The 23938-nt window shown below is 41.1% G+C and overlaps 1 protein-coding gene across 5 annotated transcripts in view; it reads left to right on the top strand.

The window, feature by feature from the left end:
* Positions 1 to 23938, top strand: part of LOC126248806 (membrane-associated tyrosine- and threonine-specific cdc2-inhibitory kinase) — a 181114-nt gene that overhangs the window by 17074 nt on the left and 140102 nt on the right. For all 5 annotated transcript variants that reach the window (XM_049950207.1, XM_049950203.1, XM_049950204.1 and 2 more), the window contains exon 4: positions 18697 to 18898. In XM_049950207.1, coding sequence (XP_049806164.1) covers positions 18697 to 18898 — 202 coding nt within the window. The remainder of the gene's footprint in view (positions 1 to 18696; positions 18899 to 23938) is intronic.

Genomic DNA, 23938 nt, shown 5'->3' with positions numbered 1-23938 from the left:
GCTTTTCAGACTAACAACCTAGTGAGGTATAGCCTTAAGCACGATATTGGCGAGAAGAGGAATAAGTTTGAAAGATCGGGAGTTTATAAGATTCAGTGCAGAACTTGTGATGCAAAATATATAGGGCAGACAGGAAGGCCATTCGCGATCCGGTATAAAGAACATAAAGATGCGTTCAGGTTAGGAAATTATGACAAATCAGCTGTTGCGAACCATATACATGAAACAGGCCATCCCCTTAATAGCATAGAAGACAACGTAGAAATATTGCATGCAGAAAAGAAAGGGAGGAAACATGATTTACTAGAGGAATTCGAGATAGCTATCCATGAAAAGAAACAAAGCAATATCCTAAATGTACAAGATAACTTTAAAGAAATGAGATTTTTTAGCGGGTTTTTAGAATTATTTTAGGGCAGGCATGCGACTTTAAACTGGTAGCATGTCAATGACGGAGTTGCGAGAGGCTAACGATGGCAGACCAATGCAATAAGGAAATGAGGCGCCCAATAGCATAGCGTTACCGTCAAGAACACGGCTGTAACCACGCCACAACACCTAGGCACGTCAGTCCACAACAGCTCCCGAGCCGGCGCAGTCGACAGCATATTTGGTAGCTATGGGACGGCCATTGACTTGTGTCAACAACTTCAATGTAAGACGAGGACCCACAGTAAAATATACTTTTAATTCTGTTTTACTCTATGGACTTCCCAACTATTGGTGATGGTATTTTGTCTTTTAGTCCGTTTAATTTCATGACATAGATTTTACAACCTGATGATGAGAGCGTTGTCTCTTGAAACGCGTTGTTAAAATATGTATAAGAATCGCGGTCGAATGCTAACAGTGATAACCAGTATAACGACAAGTGCTACCTCGACTCCATAATGGATTATATCAAATCGTTAGTGTCAGGCGAGACATTGAGGTTAGTGTATAAATACAAAAATTTAAGACGTAAGTCATTAAAAAGTGCCGCAAACATAAACTTTAATAAAGAATGTGGTAAGAATCATGTTATCCCGAATTATGTGAAGTTGAAACTTTGTGATTGCAAGTCATGGGCGGGACGACTAGCTGTTGAAAAAGCAAAAAAGTTTTGGATACGCGCAGAAATTAAACATCTGTATAAAAAGAAAGACTTAATTAAAAAACAAATAGTTCAAGCAGAGACTAAGGTCAGGGAAATATTACTGATGAACGTATGGGAAGAGGTTACATGTAGACTTCACAAAATACTACAGAAGGAGTTTATAAAGAAAAAAGAAAAACAAGATAAAAAACTTCGTAAATTAAATAATAACACGCACGAAGACGAAAAAGATCAACAACAAAGCCTTTCGTCTTTAGACTTTTACCCAGGGGTGGTTAACAAAACGGATATTGTATTTGATAATACAGAAGTAGAAATGTTAAATAAGGCATTAAAGTTTAATATTGAGCCGTCATTTAACAAGAAGGTCGCGAAAGAAGTAATTGCCCTCACTAAAATGACAACAGAAATTGCTAAATTAAATAATAATGAAACAGGGCATGTCGGTCATAAGCTACATAAAATAGTAAAAAATGAACTAAATAAGAGAAATAGTGTTAATCATAAGACTAGAGCAGACCGACTAACTGTCGATTCTATAAATAAAAAGCTTAATGTAGTGAAAGCTATTGCCACGAAAGCGGATAAGGGGAATACGGTCGTAATATTAAAAGAGGAGGAGTACGTTTCGAAGACCTTAGCGTTTTTTGTTGAAAATAGCATTACGGAAATTCCTAAAGACATAACAGCCAATTTCCAAATTAAACTAAAAAATGTTCTTAAACGCACGCACTTCCTGCTGACAGAAGCCGAAAAAAGATGATGTGTTATCATGAATCAAACGGCCCCCAAATTAAGATCACAGGTGAAGATACATAAAGATCTGCATCCGGTTCGTCCGATTGTTAACGGTCGAAATAGTCCAGCATATAAAATAACGAAAATGTTGGACCAAATTCTGAAAAAGACTTACGTGTATAATAATAATTATTCGGTGCGTGGTAGTATGACCATGATAGGTGAAATTAAAGATACGCCAGTCACTGACACTTCCCGTTTGGTTTCGTTGGATGTTAAGAACTTATACTCCAGTGTTCCGGTTAATGAAACTATAGAAATCATTAAGAGAAATTTCCTGAAATACGGTAAAATTTCAACGCAAGAGACAATTGAATTTATTGAACTCCTACAGCTCATTACAAGTTTTAATTATTTTACGTTTAATAACAAATTTTATATTCAGGACGATGGGTTAGCCATGGGGTCCAGTATTTCAGAAACTATGGCGGACATTTTTATCAATGACCTTGAAGATAAAGTTCTAAATTCTGACGATAACATTATGGATAAAATTGTTTATTACAAACGTTATGTAGACGACACTCTGTTACTTGTCGATGGTTCCCGTGAGGACATTGTGGAAATAGTAAAAAAGTTCAACGACGCACATAATAAAATAAAATTTACCGTGGAGTATGCTACCAAATCCGTTTGCATCAAGTTCTGGCAGTACAAGGCATTTCTTCCACCATCCTTGCGACTGGGCTGAACTGCTCTCCCATTTGTGGATGCAATGAAGCTCTTAGGGCTTACATTAGATAGGAAACTCAGTTGGTCTCCCCACGTGTGCTACCTGGCTGCACGCTGCACCTGGTCCGTCAATGTCCTTCGTGTTTTGAGTGGTACCTCTTGGGGACCTGACTGGACTGTCCTCCTCTGCCTCTATCGATCTCTTGTCCGCTCTAAGTTGGATTATGGATGCATTGTCTACTCCTCTGCATGGCTGTCTATCTTACGCCATCTAAATACAATACACCATTTCGGGATCCGTCTCGCCACTGGTGCCTTCCGTACTAGCCCAGTTGAGAGTGTCTCTGCAGAAGCCAGTGAACTACCACTGTCATACGGCGCGACATCCTGTTCAGTAGGTATGCATGTCGGCTTTCTTCCATGCCAGGCCACCCAACCTTTGACCCTTTTTTTGATGACATTCTTGACCACCAATACAAGATGTACGTTTCTTCTCTGTGGCCTCCCGGCGTCGGCTTTCGTCACCTGCTTCAGCAGCTGCAGTTCACACTTCCTGCCACTTTCCGAATGGGTGAGAGCCTTTCACCACCTTGGCTTCAGGCACAGGTTTGTGTTCATTTTGACCTCGGCTCGTTCCCGAAGGATTAGACTCCCGACCTGACCTATCGCTGCAAATTTCTTGAACTTCACTCACAACTTGCCGATAGCATTTTTTTGTACACTGATGGTTCCAAGTCCGCCGACACTGTTGGCTGTGCTTTTGTCATTGGGGATGATAAGTTTCAATACTGGCTTCTCAACCAGTGCACTGTTTTTACCGCAGAGCTTTTCGCCCTCTATCAGGCTGTTCACTACGTCCGAAGACACCAGCTCACTCGCTGTGTGATATGCTCTCACTCCCTCAGTGCCCTTCAGAGAGTGGATGACCCAGATAATTGCAATCTGAGAGACTTTTTGTGCTGATTTGTGACAGTTGGTGAAATCTGGATCCATAATTACATACCAGAGTCAATATAGCAGTTGAAACAATGGACAAAGGCTGGTGAAAGTGCACCAAAGGAGGCAAAGACCATTTTGTCAGCAGGTAAGGTGATGACAAACTGTTTTTTGGGATTCCCAAGGAATAATCTTTGTTGATTACTTGGAAAGAGGCAGAACCGTAACTGGACACTATTGGGCTTCATTGTTGGATCATTTGAAACTTCTGTTGGCTGAAAAAAAGATCAGGTTTGGCATACAATGAAGTGCTCTTTCATAAAAATAATGCACCATTCCACACATCAGTAATAACAATGGAGAAAGTGCATGAATTAGGCTTTGAATTGGTTACTCATCCACCCTCTTCACCAAACTTAGTTCCATGTGACATTTTCCTATTCAGTATGTTGAAACTTTATCTTGCTGGGAAGAAATTTTTATCAGATGAGGAAGCGATAATTGCAGTCAACAAGTATATTGCAGAGTTTGACAGAACCTATTTTACCGGTGGGATGAAAAAGCTGGAGGATTGCAGTAGGCGAGTTGTTTGTTTCATAAACTTTTTTCTATCCTTTTTAACCAGACTTACTAAGCCAGCTTCGTACTTCAGAAGTGGCCCTCACAATACAGTCGATGAAATGCAAGGACTTTCCAGAGGTTTTGTCCATTTAAAGTTTTCCTCAAGGACATGCCTGAGAAATATGCTATACTTGCTATAATTCTCAGTAGTGCAATAGAATGGTATGTAATGAACATGTAAGTGTATGCTGGAAAAGCAGTAGACCTGCCTGTGAATGAGGTCCCTTTGAGATTTTGGAGAGACTGGCGAAGCCAGTAAGGTATACAGGCTTCAACATCAAAACTGACCATTTCTAGACTTCTATGGACACTCTGTATGCAGGTTACAAATTTACCTTGGTGGGAACTGAAATCCAACAGAAAACACATACCGCAAGAACTTAAGATGACAGCAGCAGGAGAGTTGTATTCCTCCAAGTTTGCATTCGCAGATTCGACTAAGAATCCTCCATTAACTGTTGTCTTTTACCCCACAAAGGAAAAAACAAAGAAACATCTGTTAATATTGTCTACACAATATTGTGATGTAAGACTAGAAGTTGATGCACCAAAAAAGAAAATCCACGTAAACTTAAAATTCCACTAAGGGAAGAGGGGAAACCATAGACATAATGACTAAGACATACTCTGTACAAAGAGGTATGAGGATATGGCCGCTGTAAGTGTTCTGTAGCCTACTTGATATACACTACTGGCCATTAAAATTTCTACACCAAGAAGAAATGCAGATGATAAATGGGTATTCATCGGACAAATATATTGTACTAGAACTGACATGTGATTACATTTTCACGCAATTTGGGTGTAAAGATCCTGAGAAATCAGGACCCGGAACAACCACCTCTGGCCGTAATAACTGCCTTGATACGCCTAGGTATTCAGTCAAACATAGCTTGGATGGCATGTAGAGTTATAGCTGCCCATGCAGCTTCAACACAATACCACAGTTCGTCAAGTGTAGTGACTGGTGTATTGTGACGAGCCAGTTGCTCGGCCACCATTGACCAGACGTTTTCAATTGGTGAGAGATCTGGAGAATGTGCTTGCCAGCGGAGCAGTCAAACATTTTCTGTATCCAGAAAGGCCCGTACAAGACCTGCAACATGCGGTCGTGCATTATCCTGCTGAAATGTAGGGTTTTGCAGGGATCGAATAAAGGGTAGAGCCACGGGTCGTAACACATCTGAAATGTGCCGTCCACTGTTCAAAGTGCCGTCAATGCGAACAAGAGGTGACCGAGACGTGTAACCAATGGCACGCCATACCATCACGCCCGATAATACACCAGTATGGCGATGACGAATACACGCTTCTAGTGTGCGTTCACCGCGATGTCTCCAAGCATGGATGAGACCATCATGATGATGTAAACAAAACCGGGATTCATTCGAAAAAACGACTTTTTGCCATTCGTGCACCCAGGTTTGTCGTTGAGTACACCATTCCAGGCACTCCTGTCTGTGATACAGTGTCAAGAGTAACCGCAGCCATGGTCTCCGAGCTGATGGTCCATACTGCTGCAAACATCGTCGAACTGTTTGTGCAGATGGTTGTTGTCTTGCAAACATCCCCATCTGTTGACTCAGGGTTCGAGACGTGGCTGCACGATCCGTTACAGCCATGTGGATGAGATGCCTGTCATCTCGACTGCTAGTGATACGAGGCTGTTGGGATCCAGCACGGCGTTCCGTATTACCGTCCTGCACCCACCAATTCCATATTCTGCTAACAGTCATTCGATGTCGACCAACGAGAGCAGCAAGTCGCGCTACGATAAACCGCAATCACGCTAGGCTACAATCCGACTTTATTAAAGTCGGAAACATGATGGTACGATTTCTCCTCCTTACATGAGGCATCACAACAACGTTTCACCAGGCAACGCTGGTCAACTGCTGTTTGTGTATGTGAAATCTGTTGGAAACTATCCTCATATCAGCACGTTGTAGGTGTCGCCACTGGCGCAAACCTTGTGTGAATTCTCTGAAAAGCTAATCATTTGCATATCACAGCGTCTTATTCCTGTCCATTAAATTTCGCGTCTGTAGCATGTCATCTTCGTGGTGTAGCAATTTCAATGGCCAGTAGTGTAGCTAAGATGTTAAAGATGAATTTGCCTAAGTGGAATGGAGGGAAATAAAACCTCAGAAAGTTGTATCTGCACGAATTAGACCTCAAACTTTTGAAACCATTTGTAGAAGACTTAAGCTGCCTATCATTTACACTGTGGGAGACATCCTTGGAAAGAAATTAGAGATAACTGGAAGTACTCCAAATGAAGAACCAGCTCGGAAAGCAAGATGCAACATGTGTGTAGGATATAACTAACAAGAGAGCCAGAGACAACAAAGTTAACCTGTTTTAACTGTAGTCACCATCTGTGTAAGTGTCATTCAGAGTCAAATCATTCTGTGTGCAGGCAATAAATGTCATCTGTAAATGGCAGTATTATTTCTAACTGAATTGTATATTTTGAAATTTTCCAATATACCATAACCTATATTTGTGCAAGGGTTTTTATTTGTGTTTTTTAAACATTTTTGTCGAGGTCAGGAGTTTGTACAAACTTTCCTTGTCGAAATTTCGACAAGGGGTAACTTGCACATTTTTGGACGCCTTGTATGTTCCAAACATTACAGTTTTAGTTATAGTGCCTCTGAGCCCTTTTAAACTGATTTCACATTAGAAACACCATCACTTAAAATAAATAAATATTGCAAGATTTATAGTCTGTTGTAACACGGGCAAATTTTGCCCTTGGTTACAAAACGTTAGTGCTCCTGGGATTAAGGGAGATGAAAATTTAATTGTGATGGTGGCTGCAAGTTGATAATAGGAAACGGAAGGGTAGTAGGTGAATGTGGACTACAGGAAAGAAATGAAAGAGGAAACCACATGGTAGAATTGTGCACAGAGCGTAATTTAATCATCACTAACACTTGGTTTAAGAATAGTGAAAGAAGCTTGTCTACGTAGAGGAGATCTGAAGATAACAAAAGGTTTCAAATCAACTGTATAATAGTGTGACAGCTTTTGGAACCAGATTTGAAACTGTAAGACATTTCCAGGGGCAGATGTGGACTCTACAAGTTAGTGGTCATGAACTGTAGGTTAGAACTGAAGAAATTGCAAAATAGGAAATTAAGGGGATGCGACGTGAATAATTTGAAAGGAGAGGTTTTTGTGAGTTTCAGAGGGAGCATTAGTCAACTATTGACCAGAACAGGGGAAAGGAATACGGTAAAAGACTAATGGGTAGCTTGGAGAGATGAAATAGCAAATGCAGCATAGGATCAAATAGGTAAAAAGACAAGGCCTAGTAGAACTCTTTCGCTATCATGGGAGATACTGAATTTAATTAATGTAAAGAAAATTTAAAACTGCAGCAACTGAAGTACTCTAAAGGGAATAAAAATGTGTACAAAATGAGATTGACAGGAGATGCAAAATGGTTAAGGAGGAATGGCTAGATGACAAGCATAAGGATTTAGAAGCATATATCACTATGGGAAAGTTAGAGATTGCCTACAGGAAATTAAAGAAGCCCTTGGAGAAAAGAGAAGCAACTGTGTGGATACTGAGAGCTCAAATGGAAACTTAGTCCTAAACAAAGAAGGGAAAACTGAAAGGTGGAAGGATTGTGTCAAGGTCTGTGCAAGGGAGATGAACTTGATGACAGTATTATAGAAAGGGATGAGGATGTAGATGAAGGTAAGATGGGAAATATGATACTGCGAGAAGAATTTTAGAGTAGTGAAAGACTTAGCCTAAACAAGGCCCTGAGAGTAGATGACATTCCATCATAACTGTTTAAAGCATTGGGAGAGCCAGCCAGGACAAAACGCTTCCATGTGATGTGCAAGATGTATGAGGCAGGCAAAGTACCCTCAGACTTAGAGAAGAATATGATAATTCAAATTCCAAAGAAAGCAGGTGCTAATGTGTGAATATCACCAAACTATCGGTTTAATAAATCATGGTTGCAGAATTCTAACATGAATTCTTTATAGAAAAATGGATAAACTGAAGCCAACCTCAGAGAAAATAAATTTGGATTCCAGAGAAATATAGGAACACATAAGGCAATACTGACCCTAAAACTTACTTAACAAGATAGGTTAAGGAAAGTAAAACCTATGTTTATTGCTTTTGTAGACTTTGAGAAAGCATTTGACGATGTTGACTGGAATACTCTCCTCAAAATTATGAAGCTAGCAGGGGTAAAATGCAGGGAGTGAAAGGCTACCTAAGACTTGTACAGAAACCAGATGGTGATTAAGAGTCATGGGCCATGAAAGGGAAGCAGTGGTTGAAAAGGGAGGGAAACAGGTTTGTAGTGTATCCCCAATGTTATTCAATCTGTTCATTGAATGAGCAGTAAAGGAAACAAAAGAAAAATTTGGAATACGAATTAAAGTTGAAGGAGAAGAAATAAAAACTTTTGGGTTTGCTGATGACGTTATAATTCTGTCAGAGACAACAAAGGAATTGGAGGAGCAGACATTGTCTTGGAAGGAGGATATAAAATGAACATCAACAAAAACAAAACAAGGATAATGGAATATAGTCTTATTAAATCAGGTGATGCTGGGGGAATTAGATTAGGAAATGGGACACTTACAGTAGTAAAAGAGTTTTGTTACTTATGCAGCAAAATAATTGAGGATGGCTGTAGTAGAGAGGATATAAAATGTAGACTGGCAATGGCAAGAAAACTGTTTGTGAATAAGAAAAATTTCGTAACGTGGACTGGATTTAAGTATTGCAAAGTCTTCTCTGGAAATATTTTTCTGGAGTGTAGCTGTGTATGAAAGTGAAACATGGATGATAAAGAGTTTAGACAAGAAGAAAACACGCTTTGGAAATGTGGTGCTACAAGAACGCTGAGGATTAGGTGGGTAGATCACATAACTAATGAGGACGTACGGGATAGAATTGGGGAGAAAAGAAATTTGAGCAAAAAGAAGGGAGCAGTTGATAGGACACATTCTGAAATATCAACAGATAACCAGTTTAGCAATGGAGGAAAGTGGGAGGGGATAAAATCGTAGAGGGGGACTAAGAGATTACATTAAGCAGATACAAAAGGATGTAGGTTGCTGTAGTTATTCGGAGATTAAGAGGCTTGCACTGGGTGGACTAGCATGAGAGGTGCATCATAAAAATGATTCCTTAACCATTAAACTGCAAATAATATATTCTCGAACTCACAGTATGGATTTGTAAAGTGTTCAAGTACTGAAAAGGCCGTTTACACATAAACCAGGAATGTACTTCATTCTTTAGACAATAAATCACAGGTTACTTGTATAAACTGTGATCTGTCAAAGGCAATTGTTGGTAAATCACAAAATTCTTTTAAATAAATTAAAATATCATGATGTAATAGAAAATGCACTAGAATGGCTTAGATTACCACGTTTTCTAATAGGGAAAAATTGGCCCAGAGCAAGTAGGACTCGTGCTCTGAGGGTTCCATACATATGTAATTAGGTGTATAGGTAGTCTATCCATCCTGGGAATCAAGACTCTCGACAGTTTTTGCTTGTTATTAATATTGATGTTTACAGACAGACAGTCGGATACAAACGACAATTTTTGTGTTATAAATACAATTAATAATTTTAGGATTTATGCTTCTACTTGTATTTTGAATCTGTGCTTCTTGCCAAATATCATTATTCTATGTCAGTGGGAAGTACCATATAAGTTTTGGTGAGAGCGTTTGGGAGTATTAAAATATGTGACATAAATGGCTGTATCTTTTGAATACATTGACCTAGAAGCTTAACTTCTTCACACTGCTAGGGGACCATAGACCTTAGCATGTGACACAAATTTCAACTTGATACCTCTACCCATTCTTGAGAAAAAGGGGTCTAGACAGATGGACAGACAACAAAGTTATCCTATAAGGGATCCGTTTTTTCCAATTGAGGTACGGAACCCTAAAAAAAGGGTGTCAACAGGAAAGAGTGCTGTGTTAAGTGGTCAGTCATCATGCAGTTGGGAGTGGATTTCATGAGATGTTCCACTTTGTTCCACCCTGTGGCTCTTACTTTTCCTTGTTTATATGACTGACCTTTCATCAGCAACATCAGCAGGTACGTCCCCCCTGATACAGACATTGCAATACATAGCAAATAGAATATAAATTTAGAAAGAATGGTTAATAACATTTTCATGGACATTAATGAATGACTCCCACCCAGTTCTTTATTCGGGAGGACGACGGTTCAATCCCGCGTCCGGCCATCCTGATTTAGGTTTTCTGTGATTTCCCTAAATCACTCCAGGCAAATGCTGGGATGGTTCCTCTGAAAGGGCACGGCCGACTTCCTTCCCCATCCTGCCCTAATCCAATGAGACCGATGACCTCGCTGCCTGGTCTCCTTCCCCGAAACCAACCAACCAACCACCTAGTTCTTTGTTAAAAAAACTTTCAAGAGACACAATATGTAGTTCATAACTTCCAAGAGGTAGCCTTCCAGTTGCATGCCTAAAATATGACAAGCAGAATGATGTTAAAATTTTGGGATTACAACTTGATAATAAATTCCAGTGGGAGGAGCTTAACACAGAGCTGCTGAATTGCATAAACAAATATTTATTGGCAATACGAATGTTTTCAGATGTGATTGAAGTGGTAGGGGCCGAAGGAGTTGCTAGCATACTTTACTTACTTTAACTTTCATTCCATAATGTCATAGGGATCATTTTTAGGGCAACTTATCAAGTCAAGCTGAGGTTTCCATAGTCCAAAACTGTGTACTGTGAATTATTTGTTGTGTGAACTCAGACTGTTCTGCAGAAGCTTCTGTAAGGAACTGGGGGGCCGCTAACTACTGCTTCCCTATATATTTATTCTTGAATGAAATTTGCCATAAATAATCTTTCTTTCTCTTTCCCTTACCCTTTCTCTTTCTTTCTTTCAAACCAATGTGGAATCAGCACTAGAACAAGAATAATGTACATAGAAAATCACTTACTTTGATGTAAAAAGGTGACCATTATTCAGGAACACACATTTTCAGTAATTTGCCAGCACCCTTTGTATTATTGACTTTGCACACCCTTTTAGCTGCTAATAAAATTCACAGATAACAGATCTATTTGTTAACCCCAGAAAAAAAAAACTTCATCACTGATATTAAAGACACCCCTAGAACAATGAGTAAGCTTTACGAAAACATGTCAGGAGATCCAAAACCATAAAATACTTTAGAGAGTGGATCTTGGTGAAATAATAGCTCTCGAACAAAGGTAAATTGAGCTCGGTAGGACATAGTTTGTTTGCAGAAAGATGTAAGTCTTGAAACGTCTACCAATCAGTATCAAAATAAAGACACCAAAACACAATAGTCAGACTGTAGGTTCTCTGTGCAGCAGAGTACCTATCCCTAACCAAGAAGATCCCAATAAGTCATATGCATAAAGGATTTATTGGTGGTCAATTCCTCAGACTCCATTAACTACTTTCTTCATACAACCAATTAATTAATTAATTAATTATTACTAATAACATAAAATAACTTGATGCTAAAAAAAAGTCTGACTTCTTGCACATCTTAGGTGCAGTTACATGATCAAAGTAAATAAGTGTTGCAAACTGCTGCCTGTTTAATGTTGATTGGCTGTAATAGTCTAAGAATTATGTTATGCGCCTCATTGTATGAGGATCATTCCAAAAGTAATGCCTCCTATTTTTATTCATGCAAACTAGAGAAGATACATAAATCACAACAGCACAGCTAAATAGAGCAATATTTCAGCTACATAATGTCATTTTTCCACATAGTCACCACCATCTGGTATGCACTTATGCCGACGATGAACCAGAGCCTGCATGCTGCGCTTGTGAAAATCGGAACCAGCAGACGTTAACCAGTTCCTTACATCTTTGACAACAGTGTCCAAGTCTTGAAAATGTTTGCCACATAGTCAATCTTTCAGAGGCCCAAAGAGGTGGGAGTCTGAAGGTGCTAAATCTGGACTGTAGGTGGATGTGGTAAGACAGTCCAGCTGAATTTTGTGCAATGTGTTGTGTGGTCACAAAACTGGTGTGGGTCTGGCGTCGTCATGTTGCAGGTGAACGTTGTTCTTCTTCTTTGGCCTTATCCTGGAAATTTGGGCTTTCAGCTTAGTCAGTTTCATCTTGTAGCATGCTGAATTGACGGTTTCTCCAGGCTCCAGGATATCCAGAAGAACCACACCAGAAGACTGTGCACATAACTTTACCTGCAGACAGCTGTGTCTTGAATATCTTCTTTGATGGATAATTTGCATGTCGCCACTTCATGGACTGTATTTTTGGGTTCTGGCTTGAAGTGGTGATACCACGTGTCATCTCTGGTAATGATGCTATTCAGAAAATTGTCATCTTCAGCTTTATATTGGTCCAGCAGGTCCCAACAAATTCCCATTAGATGAGTTTTGTTGTTCTTATGTAAGCATTCGTGGGACCCATATCATACAGACTTTGCAATAACTGAGATGTTCCAACATTTTTTCCAAGGCATTACAGCCGACATTCAGCTTTACACACAATTCTGTCGTCATTATCTGCCAATCAGCATGGGTGAGTTGATGAAGATGCTCTTCATTGCAAGAGATGACAGCTGTGCAGGGTTGACTGGGCCATGGCTTATCATGCACACCCTTTTCACCATCTTGAAAATACTGTACCTATTGCTCAGATCTATTGCATCATCTCCGTACAGCTTTAACAAGAGTATATGGATTTCAATTGGAGCAGTTTCTTCAGCAGTGAGGAAGTCAATCACACATTGCTGTTTTGTATGTGCATCCATATCAGACTCCATTTTGGAACACTCCTCTGTTGGCGCCAACTGCTGCAGAAAAATGGCACCCTGCAAATGAAAGAGAAAGGTTCAAGCATTAGCACTAGACCAGCAACATTGTCATGCACATCCAAAGTCGCCACAAAAAAATAGGAGACATTACTCTTGGAATGACCCTTGTATGTTAATTTTCTTGTTTTGGCCCTTGTATATCCATTTTCATGTTTGTGGCGAGTTTATTATTTCGTAAATGAAACTGTCCCCCCCCCCCCCCCCCACTTCTGTGAGGACTGTTTCACTTACAATGTGTGAAAACAACATTAGCATGTCTTTTATGTAAATATTTATTATGTATTCTTGTTTTATGATCCACGTCCTTGAAGATTTCCTTAGCTTGACTCACATGTAATAGAATAGCTGTGGTATATCAAAAGTGAGTCGTTTAATGCATGGAAAGTTAGGAAAAACACATAATGCAATATTATACATACTGTGTTTAAATTTAAAGAATATTAGAAGTAAAACGTTTCAGAAACTGCCAAATAGGGTACAGCAAGTAGGCAAACTTCACCCAGTCAGCAACTAAACACCAACACAAGTTTCAGTACTGTATATTAAGTATGCTGTCAAATAGAGTATGATGATTTAAAAAATTGCTTGCAAGCTACAGTATGTCATTATTCTACTGCTTTAAAGACGTTACTTAGCTTTATTTGTAGGGTCATTTCACACAGTTTCTTAGCGTATTGTTTTATGCTTATCAGGTGCAACAGCTCAATTGGGTTTAGTTCGGTTCACTTTTGTCACTCCATCCACATAATCACTTAATTTACATTATACAATATTTCATGTGTACTGGAAACTCTTTTTCAGCTTCATCATCCTCATCCTCGACAGCTTTGCTATTCTTATTTCAAATAGCATCAATAATGTCCTTCTGATCTGTGATATACAAAATTGATTCTTTGTTGTCCACGACTACCCAACAGTTAAAGATCAGTATTGCACTATAGAACATGAGATGCAGACTGAATGTCACTGCTGTTGAAATCTATGTCACTACAATGTTCATATGTTGCATTTTCTTCAGTGGAACACTTTTCCAGCAATTCTTAATAGAGGCCCCTACAGAACAAGCAACAATCTTAAATTTGCAGATTTCAAGAGCATTTCCATTTTCTCATCTGAATTCACTATTGAAGTGAGCAATTCAGGCGATAATGTGCCTTAAATGCTTGTGTAATACCCTGATCCAGCTGCTGAATTGATGCCCTCGTGTTATTTTGCAAAAGCAAAGTTTTTATTTTTCCATCTTCTTTTTGCAGTGCATCAGCAAGTGGACGAGCTGAACAGTGATTGTTAGTAGAGCTTCTTCTCTCAGCTTAAGTGGCCATATATGCTTTCACACTGATGTAACAAACTCTTCTGGAAACTAATTGGTGAAAAGTCACATGTCATCAAAGCAGTCTTTGAATGCCTGTTAGTAAATTGTAATAATGACATGTTCACATGCTTGAAACATCTCTCACATTTACTTTTGCCTGTTCAAAGAGGTTTCAACTTATGGCTGTGCAATTTATTTGTGGCAAAAAGGAGAGTTATTTTGCCTATATTCATTTTCAAACATGTCTTATTTCCGGAACTTCTTTTTTGACAGTCCTGCTTTGAAGCAATCAATAATAAGACCATTACTTGTGTAGAGTTTCAAGAAACGGTGAAGCAGATTTACTGTCGCAAGATGTTGCTGCTGCTTCTTCTTCTTCTTCCGTCGTTGTTTGGCGAAGTCCATGGTGCCATTTTCATTCTGAAAACCATCTGTCGGAAGCTATAAAATCTTTGTTGTGATGTAAATCAAAGCTGAAATTTTTCAGCTTGTGCTGTAATAATTGGCTTGGAAAGTGGCATACCTTCTTCTCTTTATACCCTCAAAGGTATTCGTAGAGTTCATTTTCTTTTCCTAGTTTAGTCTTTTTGCTGGCTCATTCCCACATCACTTTTAGCTATGTTTACAAAACTTCTTAGTTTATTCTTTTTACTCATTCTCTGATTGTTCCTTCAGGTCCACTGCACTCTCATGATAAATTTGCTTTAGTTTCACTATTCTTCACACAGTCAAATAATTTTTAGTTTATCACACACAGAATACACTTTCCATTTCTGTGACATTGTAACAAGCACGTGGAATCTAGACAATGGGTGAATGATTTATGATCCACATGACGCTTATGCTCATTTCAGTTATTGCCAATCACTGTTGTAGTCACTTTGATGACTGCACCACAGTGTTGACCATGAGATGTGTATTCAAAGGTTCTGTCCAGCAACAATCGTGTTATGGTGATCAGACAAATCAAAGGCTGAGTTAAATTACATCCATCAGTTTTGATTATTGTTTAGAGAGCTTGGAGGTCACAGCAGTAAATTATACTGCAGAAAGGCTACATGCAGACTGTAATAAGGTTTTATCAAGTTTATAAAATATACTAAGAGTGCAAAAATCGTTCATAAATGATATCTAATTTTGGGGGACCTACCTTATATCTTGTTATATCCAAATCTGCTGTGTATCAGGCTTCTACTGTCTTTTTTTCTTTGCATGCTCAGTTGATATATATCTATTAGTTATGCCAAGTGTCAACATTTTCTACATTATTTTACGTTTCATCTTGAATCAGAAACGTGTTCATCTTTGAAACAGTCATTACATATATTGTAATCATATGACGTAGGCTTTTTTCTGCACAGAAACTTTTTGGAAGAAATGTATCTGCAATTGCGAATAAGATTAGACTTCAGTTACACAATTTATTTGTGACATGCAAAACTTTGCAGTGGACCCAGGTTTCCCACTTCACGCGAATGGTCGTCTTAACCAGCTCGGCTATCCGAGCACACCTCCCAAGCCGAACCAAACCCCCACGTTATCGTGTGTTCACATCTTGTACTCGCACAGTTGCTTTGATTCCGAAAAAGGAGATCGGGTCAGACCAGGAGGCATACTCAGGTAGCCAAAGTGGTTAAGGTGACTGCTTGGGTGAAGTGGGAGAGCTAGGTTTGAGTCCTGGTCTGGCACAAATTTTCATGTGTCACCAATAAATTGTTCAGCCAAAGTCTAATCATATTCACAATTGTGAATACATTTCTTCTGTTTCATACGGCTGTAGATCACGGCAGTGTCTGAAGGACATTGGATAGTAAAACTCAGTTTCAGATAAAGCACAGTTTAAACAGAGCTTGAAAGACATATTGGTAAGCAACTGTTCCTACTCTATAGATGAATATCTTAATAGGGACTGTCAAACCAACTTAAGTAAAAATGTCTGTTACATTTCAGTTTTGACACCGCTTGGTCACAACAATCAACATTAGGTATTCTGTGTATGATAAATTTATTAAAAGTGCATAAATATGTTTCATTCTGATGGTGTATTAATTGTGTGAATGTTCGCAGTTCCAGTTTAATGTATTCACATATTTTGACAATCCCCTTACAAATGATCAGGGAAGTGAATATTACATTCAAATAGTCTTATGTTTTTTGCGTTATACTTTCTGACATGGTTCCCACCCAAGAGAATCATCTCATTTGTGGGTCTGTGGGACAAGATCTGAATCTAATCTAATCTACACAGTAAAACACAAGAGACTGCAATACAGAAATTCTCCGTTTTCACATAATTACTTTTTGGGCATTTTGTACATTTTTCTTTCTTTCTTCATTCATCATCCACATTTCTGTTAGCAATCCCTGGTCTTTCTGCCGAAGATCCTTGGTTTTCTTCTTCTTATGTTATCTTCAGGGCCACTTTGTTTGATTTGGGTAGAGATGGCATTGGTGCTCTCTTGCACTTAAGTGGCTGTATTAGCTCGATTCATAATTAACATTGGAACAATCCTCTGCCTATATTATCAGCCTCATTATTTCTGGTAAATGTTGTTTGAGCATTTATTCCAGCACTATCCAAGTATGGAAAAATTTTTCTTGATGTGGAGTTAGTGGTGCACTTTTTCATCCGGTATATTGGTGCCTCTTTTTGTGGAATTGTTCATTGTGATAATTTCAAGCTTCTTTTTCTCCCATGTGCTGTCATCTATTTTATTGTCAAAATGTGTAGATGAAAGAAGTATCATGTTCTTGTTCTTTCTTGACACTCAAGAGAGAGCTGTCAAATCGTTTTGAAATCCAAATAAGCTACTATTTACTTCATGTTGATTAGCATTAACAAATTCAGGAGAAAGTTCAGGTTTAGTTTTAAGGAACGTTTCCAACTAAAGAAAGTTTTTTCTTCAGCAGTTCCTTACACAAACAACAACTAGTAAACCAGTTGTCTGCCAGTAACCTCGGCCATCATCAGATGAATTCCCACCTCTTGCAGTGAGTCTGAAACTTCACTGTTTTCTGACATGTCTCCTATGCCAGGGCTTACAAAACTCTGGCATCATAGTGTGTTAGAATCTTCAGACTGTACTTTGGTGGCTTGCTTGGTACATACTGGTGAAAACTACATTTTACTATGAAAGTGACTAACAATTCACCCACTGTAGTATATTCAGATGCTGTGTAGTTCTTGTGTTTTCCTGGGACAGTTCAAATAGTTCCCTAATAGGTGCAAGGGTATCTATTTTGTTTCATTCATGCCTGGTTTGAATGTCGTCACACTGTTTGCATCTGACCAGGAATAGGAACCGATACTACCTTACCGCAGTGTGAAATTGTCTCGGATCTGAAACCATTTGTGTTCTACGCATCCTGTAGGTTTGCGTGTCCAGAGCAGTAAAAACTGGATAAAATAAGTAACCCAACAAAAGCCTTAAATTCAATTACATCTGTGTCATTTTGATTCCAGACAAAATTGCTCAAAATGCTTCTTATGTACACATTAGTATATCCACATATTTTTTCATCAAAAACCAAAAGGAATCACTCTAAGATTGATTTTGCAATTCTGGCTGCACTGCTCACACCTGGTGGATGAGTTATAGTATTTTGATATTGTGTGCATACATTTCCTAGTGGAGAGTTCATCATCCATTTAGTTGATTTGTCTCTTCCCAAGTAGAAATTGCTATTTTCAGAACTTTTCATTTTCATCAATATCCATCTCTGTATCAGTTTCATGTTCCAGTTATTTCTACTCACCAGGTGGTTCTGAATCTAATTTATCATACATTACTTCTACTTCAACTACTTCAATTAATCTCTGTTTATTTTTCTTTTTCTTCATATGTACGCATACTGCAGATTGAGTTGTTGCAATACAGTGACAGAAAGCAGATGGACTCAGACTTTTATTTCACTTGGAAAACAGAATACTGTTATTAGACAACAATAGATTCACTTAATTTTGTTAGGCCAGGTATGGGGTGTCCTTAACATCCCACTGTCTGTTTTTGGCAGTTAAACAATAATGGTGACTGAAATTTAGTGTATTGTAATTTAATTATTTATGCAACTTGTTAGGTAGAAAGCTAACAGGAGTTTCAGACAATTAAGAAAATTTAAACTAATAATATGAGCTGTTTTAATTTGTGGGATATTTTCAGAACCTCGTTGCCAGCACTAGAGAGGTGAAATATTGGTATTTATTTGCACACTTCCGTGTTTAATACCACAGGGGGTTATTAAATCTAGCGAGCTTGCAAAACTTGACTTCATTTTGTGTATTGTTTTGTTGAGCAGAAAAATTATTGTACATTGCTTCTTTTGTTTGTGGGTAATTATATTATAATTTAATTTTTAATAAATAAACATGTGTAATATTTTGTTTACAGGAAGAAATATGCAAGAGAAATAAGGAACCATGAACTGATTCCATGCCATGAAAACATTGTTAAGCTGTATGTTGCTTGGCAAGAGGCAGATTATATATATATGCAGATGGAATGGTGCCAAGAAACTCTAGAACATTTTGGTGTCAGATGCTTCCCTATTCCAGGGGAAACACTTTGGAGTATTCTGTTGGATGTAACACTGGTAATTTCATATTTATGTCATTCACTCACCTGAAGCTTCACAGTTTAACTGCAGTTTGTCAAAGACCAATTTAAGATTTTGCAGATAATGAATTTTTATTTTAGTTTTTACCTTTTGAAGAATGGTAAAAAATTATGAATCAGAAAAATATTGTTTTTCAAATAATGGTGAATTATTCAGGAATAAAGGATTTGACTCATCGAAAGGCAGAAGCTCTGTGAATAAACTTCATGTTTCAAGCTTGTAGGTAAACACACACACACACACACACACACACACACACACACACACATACGTACATCTCCCCTACGTTGTGTTCAGTCTACTGCCAGCTCATTCCTGGCCCATGGTGAGTGTACTGGGATGAGGTGAGTGTGCAGGTTGGAGTGGGGTGTAGGGAGGCCTTTGTGAGGCCTTCAGCATACTGGGCAAGGGAGTTCTCATCCCTACAGATCCGTCTACCATGGGTGGCAAATCTGTGTGGGAGCGATTTTTTGTTGTGGAAGGGGTGGCAGCTGTCAAAGTGCAGGTACTGTTGGTGGGTTTGATATGGACCAAGGTGTGGATGGAGCCATCTGAGAGGGGGATATAGACATCTAGGAAAGTGGTGTCAGGTGGAGGAGGACCATGCGAAGTGGATGGGAGATGATGATGTTGAGCTTGTGGAGGAAAGATAAGGTGTCATCAATAAACCAGAACCAGACCAAGAGCTTGGGGTTTTGGGAAGCTAGAAATGTTTCCTCTAGGTGGCCCATGAAGAGGTTGGCATAGGAGGGTGCCATGCGATTGCCCATGGCTGTGCCACGATTTTGTTTGTATACCTTTCCTTCAAAGGTGAAGTAGTTACAGGTTAGGATGTAGTTGGTTAGGTGTACAAGGTATGAAGGGGTCTGTTTGGAACCTGCAGGGTTTTGGGAGACAGTGTTCAATCATGGTAAGGCCATGGCCATGTGGGATGTTGGTGCATAAGGAGGGCAACAGTGATGAGTAGGGATCCGGGAGGTAAGGGTGTGCTGATGGTGGGAAACAGGCTCAGAAAGTGGTTGGTGTCTTCAATGTGGGAGGCTGGGTTTTGGACAATTGGTTGCAGATGTTGGCCAACAAGGGCCTGGATTCTTCTTATGGGAGCACTGTACCCAGCCACAATGGGGCACCCAGGATTATTAGGTTTGTGGATTTTGGGGAGCCTGTAGAGGGTGGGTGTGCAGGCTGTTCAGGAGAGAGGTTCTGGGTGGGGCCTGAGGACTTCAGTGGGGACTGGAGGTCATGGTTGACTTCTGGGATGGGGTCACCTTGGCAGCACTTGTAGGTGGAGGTGTCGGGCAACTGGCGGAGGCCCTCTGCCAGGTTGTCACTGCGCTTCATCCCCCCAGGGGGCTTGCCACTTTTTGGCAGGTTCGTACTCGGCTACCGTGGGACCACAGCCTTTGCAGCACTTTCTCCCTTCCGTGCTGCATGTCTATACTCTTGCTATTCTTTTTCCCCTCCCTTGGGTTATTATTGGGAATGCCCTACATTCTGTCACTGATGTGCAAACAGTCTCAACTTTGATGTAACTCTTCAGGCTTTCCCGGCGATCTAATGACGTCTTGGGTTGTCGGGTGTTCTGCCGGATATCAGCGTCGTACTTGCACGATATTTCAGTCACGTAGCTCATAACCTTCATCAGGTGCGACCTGAGACTGCTCCTCGAGTGGACCTGGTCCAGTATTTATGCCTATGGCCTTCCCCCTCCACCAACGGCTGCAGGCGCTTCCTCAGTGGTCCGCGCCCATTCCCTGCGACCTGCTGGAGCGTTGCTGCTCCGTTTTCCGTCCGCTGCGGTTCTAGGTGTTCCCTCTGCGGTCCGTGCCCACCAAACCCGCTCCTGGGGGTTTCATCTACGGTCTGGGGTACCAAGCATTCACCCTGCGGTCCGCGCCCGCTCACCACGACCTGTTGGAGCGTTGCTGCTCCGTTTTTCGTCCGCTGCGGCTCTGGATGTTCCCTCTGCGGTCCACGCCCACCAGTCCCACTTCTGGGTGTTCCATCTTTGGTCTGGTGCGCCTGGCAGTCTGTCAGGGCCTCGTTTTCCATCTCCATGTCTCTGGTTCTTCTGTTTGTGTAGTGTTGCAGCTGGCCCCGTTGCTCCTTTAACAATTCCAGAGCCGGATCCCAGGCTCTGCTTAGCTGGTACCCTGTGTCACGGTTCATAAGATCGTCAGCCATTTTAATTTCTATCGATTCTCTTATAACACTGTCCCAAAATCTGGGTGTTTGTGCTAGAATCTTGGTATCCTCATACTTCATGGCATGATCTAGTTCTAGACAGTGTTCAGCAATGGCTGACTTAGTCACCTGTCTTAATCTAGTGTGCCTCTGATGTTCTTTGCACCTGATCTCCACAGTTCTTGTCTGGCCAATGTAGGCCATGCCACATTGACAAGGTATATTGTAAATCCCTGGTTTTCGTAACCCCAGGTTGTCTTTGACACTCCCCAGTAGTCCCCCGATCGTGTTGGATGGACAGAAAACACACTTGATATTGTGTTTACGGAGGATCCTACTGATTCTGGCAGAAATAGAGCCAGCATAGGGCAGATATGCCACCTTCTTTGCTTCATCTTGGTCTTCTTCAGGAACCTGTGGTATAGTGGCTGGTTGGAGTGCCCTCTCAATTTGTCTGTCCGTGTATCCATTCTTGGAGAAAACTGTTTTGAGATGTTCTATCTCTATAGGTAGATTCTCTTGGTCTGACAGGGCACGTGCTCTGTGGACCAAAGTCTTCAGAACCCCATTCTTCTGTGCAGGGTGGTGACAGCTGCTGGCCTGCAGATATAAATCAGTGTGTGTTGGTTTTCGGTACACACTGTGGCCAATTGATCCATCTGCTTTCCTCTGGACTAGTACATCCAAAAATGGCAGCTGGCCATTCTTCTCCAGTTCCATGGTGAACTTGATATTAGGGTGACATGAGTTAAGATGTTCAAGAAACTCATTGAGCCTGTCCATCCCATGTGGCCAGATCACGAAGGTGTCATCCGCATACCTAAAGAAGCATGTGGGTTTAAATGTGGCTGTCTCCAATGCCCTCTCCTCAAAACTCTCCATAAACATGTTGGCAACCACAGGGGACAGTGGGCTGCGCATAGCTACACCTTCAGTTTGCTCGAAATATTGGTTTCTGTACAGGAAATACGTGGATGTCAGTGTATGACTGAACAGGTCCAACAGAGCACCGTCAAATTTCTCTGCAATCAGTTCTAGTGAGTGCTTCAGTGGGACCCTGGTGAACAGCGATACCACATCAAAACTAACCATGATATCCGAATCTGTGATGTGCAGTTGCTTGAGGCGTTGCAGGAAATCTTCTGAGTTGCGGATGTGGTGAATACATTTCCCCACATATGGAGACCTTTCAAGTACTTGGCTGTTGTGTACGTAGGTGCCCCAATAGGACTGGTGGGCGCGGACTGCAGAGGGAACATCCAGAGCCGCAGCGGACGAAAAACGGAGCAGCAACGCTCCAACAGGTCGTGGTGAGCGGGCGCGGACCGCAGGGGGAACGCTTGGTACCCCAGACCGTAGATGAAACCCCCAGGAGCGGGTTTGGTGGGCGTGGACCGCAGAGGGAACACCTAGAACCGCAGCGGACGGAAAACGGAGCAGCAACGCTCCAGCAGGTCGCAGGAAATGGGAGCGGACCACAGAGGAAGTGCCTGCAGCCGTTGGTGGAGGGGGAAGGCCATAGGCATAAATACTGGACCAGGTCCACTCGAGGAGCAGTCTCCGGTCGCACCTGATGAAGGTTACGAGCTACGTGACCGAAATATCGTGCAAGTACAACGCTGATATCCGGCAGAACATCCGACAACCCAAGATGTCAGTCTCAACTTTGTTTTTGGCTCCCTTTGCCTTTCTTTTTTTCCCTTCTCCTCTCATTCCTCTGCTTCAGCATTTGAGGATCCTCTTCTTCTTCTTCTTCTTCTTCTTCTTCTTCTTCTTCCCTGTGCACTCCTGAAGGCTGGCACACGCGTCTGGCGCATAACAGGTGACTGGGTAACACACAATTCCCTGCCCCAGGTCAACAGGTGGGGTTCGCATGTAGCCCGCGGTACAAACCAGGCCCAGGGAGGGATGATTACCGGAGCTGTAACCTTCCCTAATTGCTGATTTGGCCCTCCATCAGGCATTCGGGAGGTGTGACCTGATGTGGGAACAATCACCTAAGATGGGTGCGCCCCTTTGTGAAGGGGAGGCCCCCACAGTTGGAAGGAGCATGCCACTGGAGACATTGGCAATCATGGGGATTTCCTCACGATGAGTCAATTGTCCTCTCCATTGACGTCTGTGGAACGTAAACGTAATGAGGCTACCGATTTGAAGACCCTTCCTGCTGCACCGCGGTTTGTTGTGGTCTCACCTACTGGCGAGTCAGACCCTCGCCACGGTCATTCTGTTCATTATCCAGAAAGGGTGATGGAATTGCTTGCCCTGTGAAAGCCTGCCTTGTTTACAAAATAGCACTTTGCTTTTGGAGACTGCTTCTGATTCTCAAACACAACTACTGCTTGCTGTCTCACTTCTCCACGACTATCCGTTCAGGTTGAGGCGCATCCCACTTTAAATTCTTCCCATGGTGTAATTTACACCAGGCTGCTTGATGGTCTAACTGAGGCCGAAATACAATCTCAGCCCTCTGATCAGGGTGTCATTGCCATCCATCGTGTAATGAAAAAGGTCAGTTTCTCCTTGGTGCCCACCTGCACTCTTTTTCTCACCTTTGATAGGGTGGTGCTGCCGTCCAAGATCAAAGCAGGCTATGAAATTATCACAGTCCGTCCATACATTCGGAATCCGATGTGCTGCTACCAGTGTCATCGTTTCAATCACACTCACACATCGTGTCGACACCCAGCCAAATGCGTAACCTGTGGCAGGGATGCAAATGAGGGCGAATGTCTGCCTCGTCCCCCCTGCTGTATCAACTGCAATGGTGGCCATGCCACTTCCTCTCGGGATTTTCCCATGTATTTGGATGAGCAGGTTGTTCAAAAGATA

Source organism: Schistocerca nitens, chromosome 3 (genome assembly GCF_023898315.1).
Source record: "Schistocerca nitens isolate TAMUIC-IGC-003100 chromosome 3, iqSchNite1.1, whole genome shotgun sequence".
Taxonomy (NCBI): Eukaryota; Metazoa; Arthropoda; class Insecta; order Orthoptera; family Acrididae; genus Schistocerca; species Schistocerca nitens.
The sequence above is the reverse complement of the archived record's forward strand: the minus strand, read 5'-3'. Positions and strand labels throughout refer to the sequence as shown.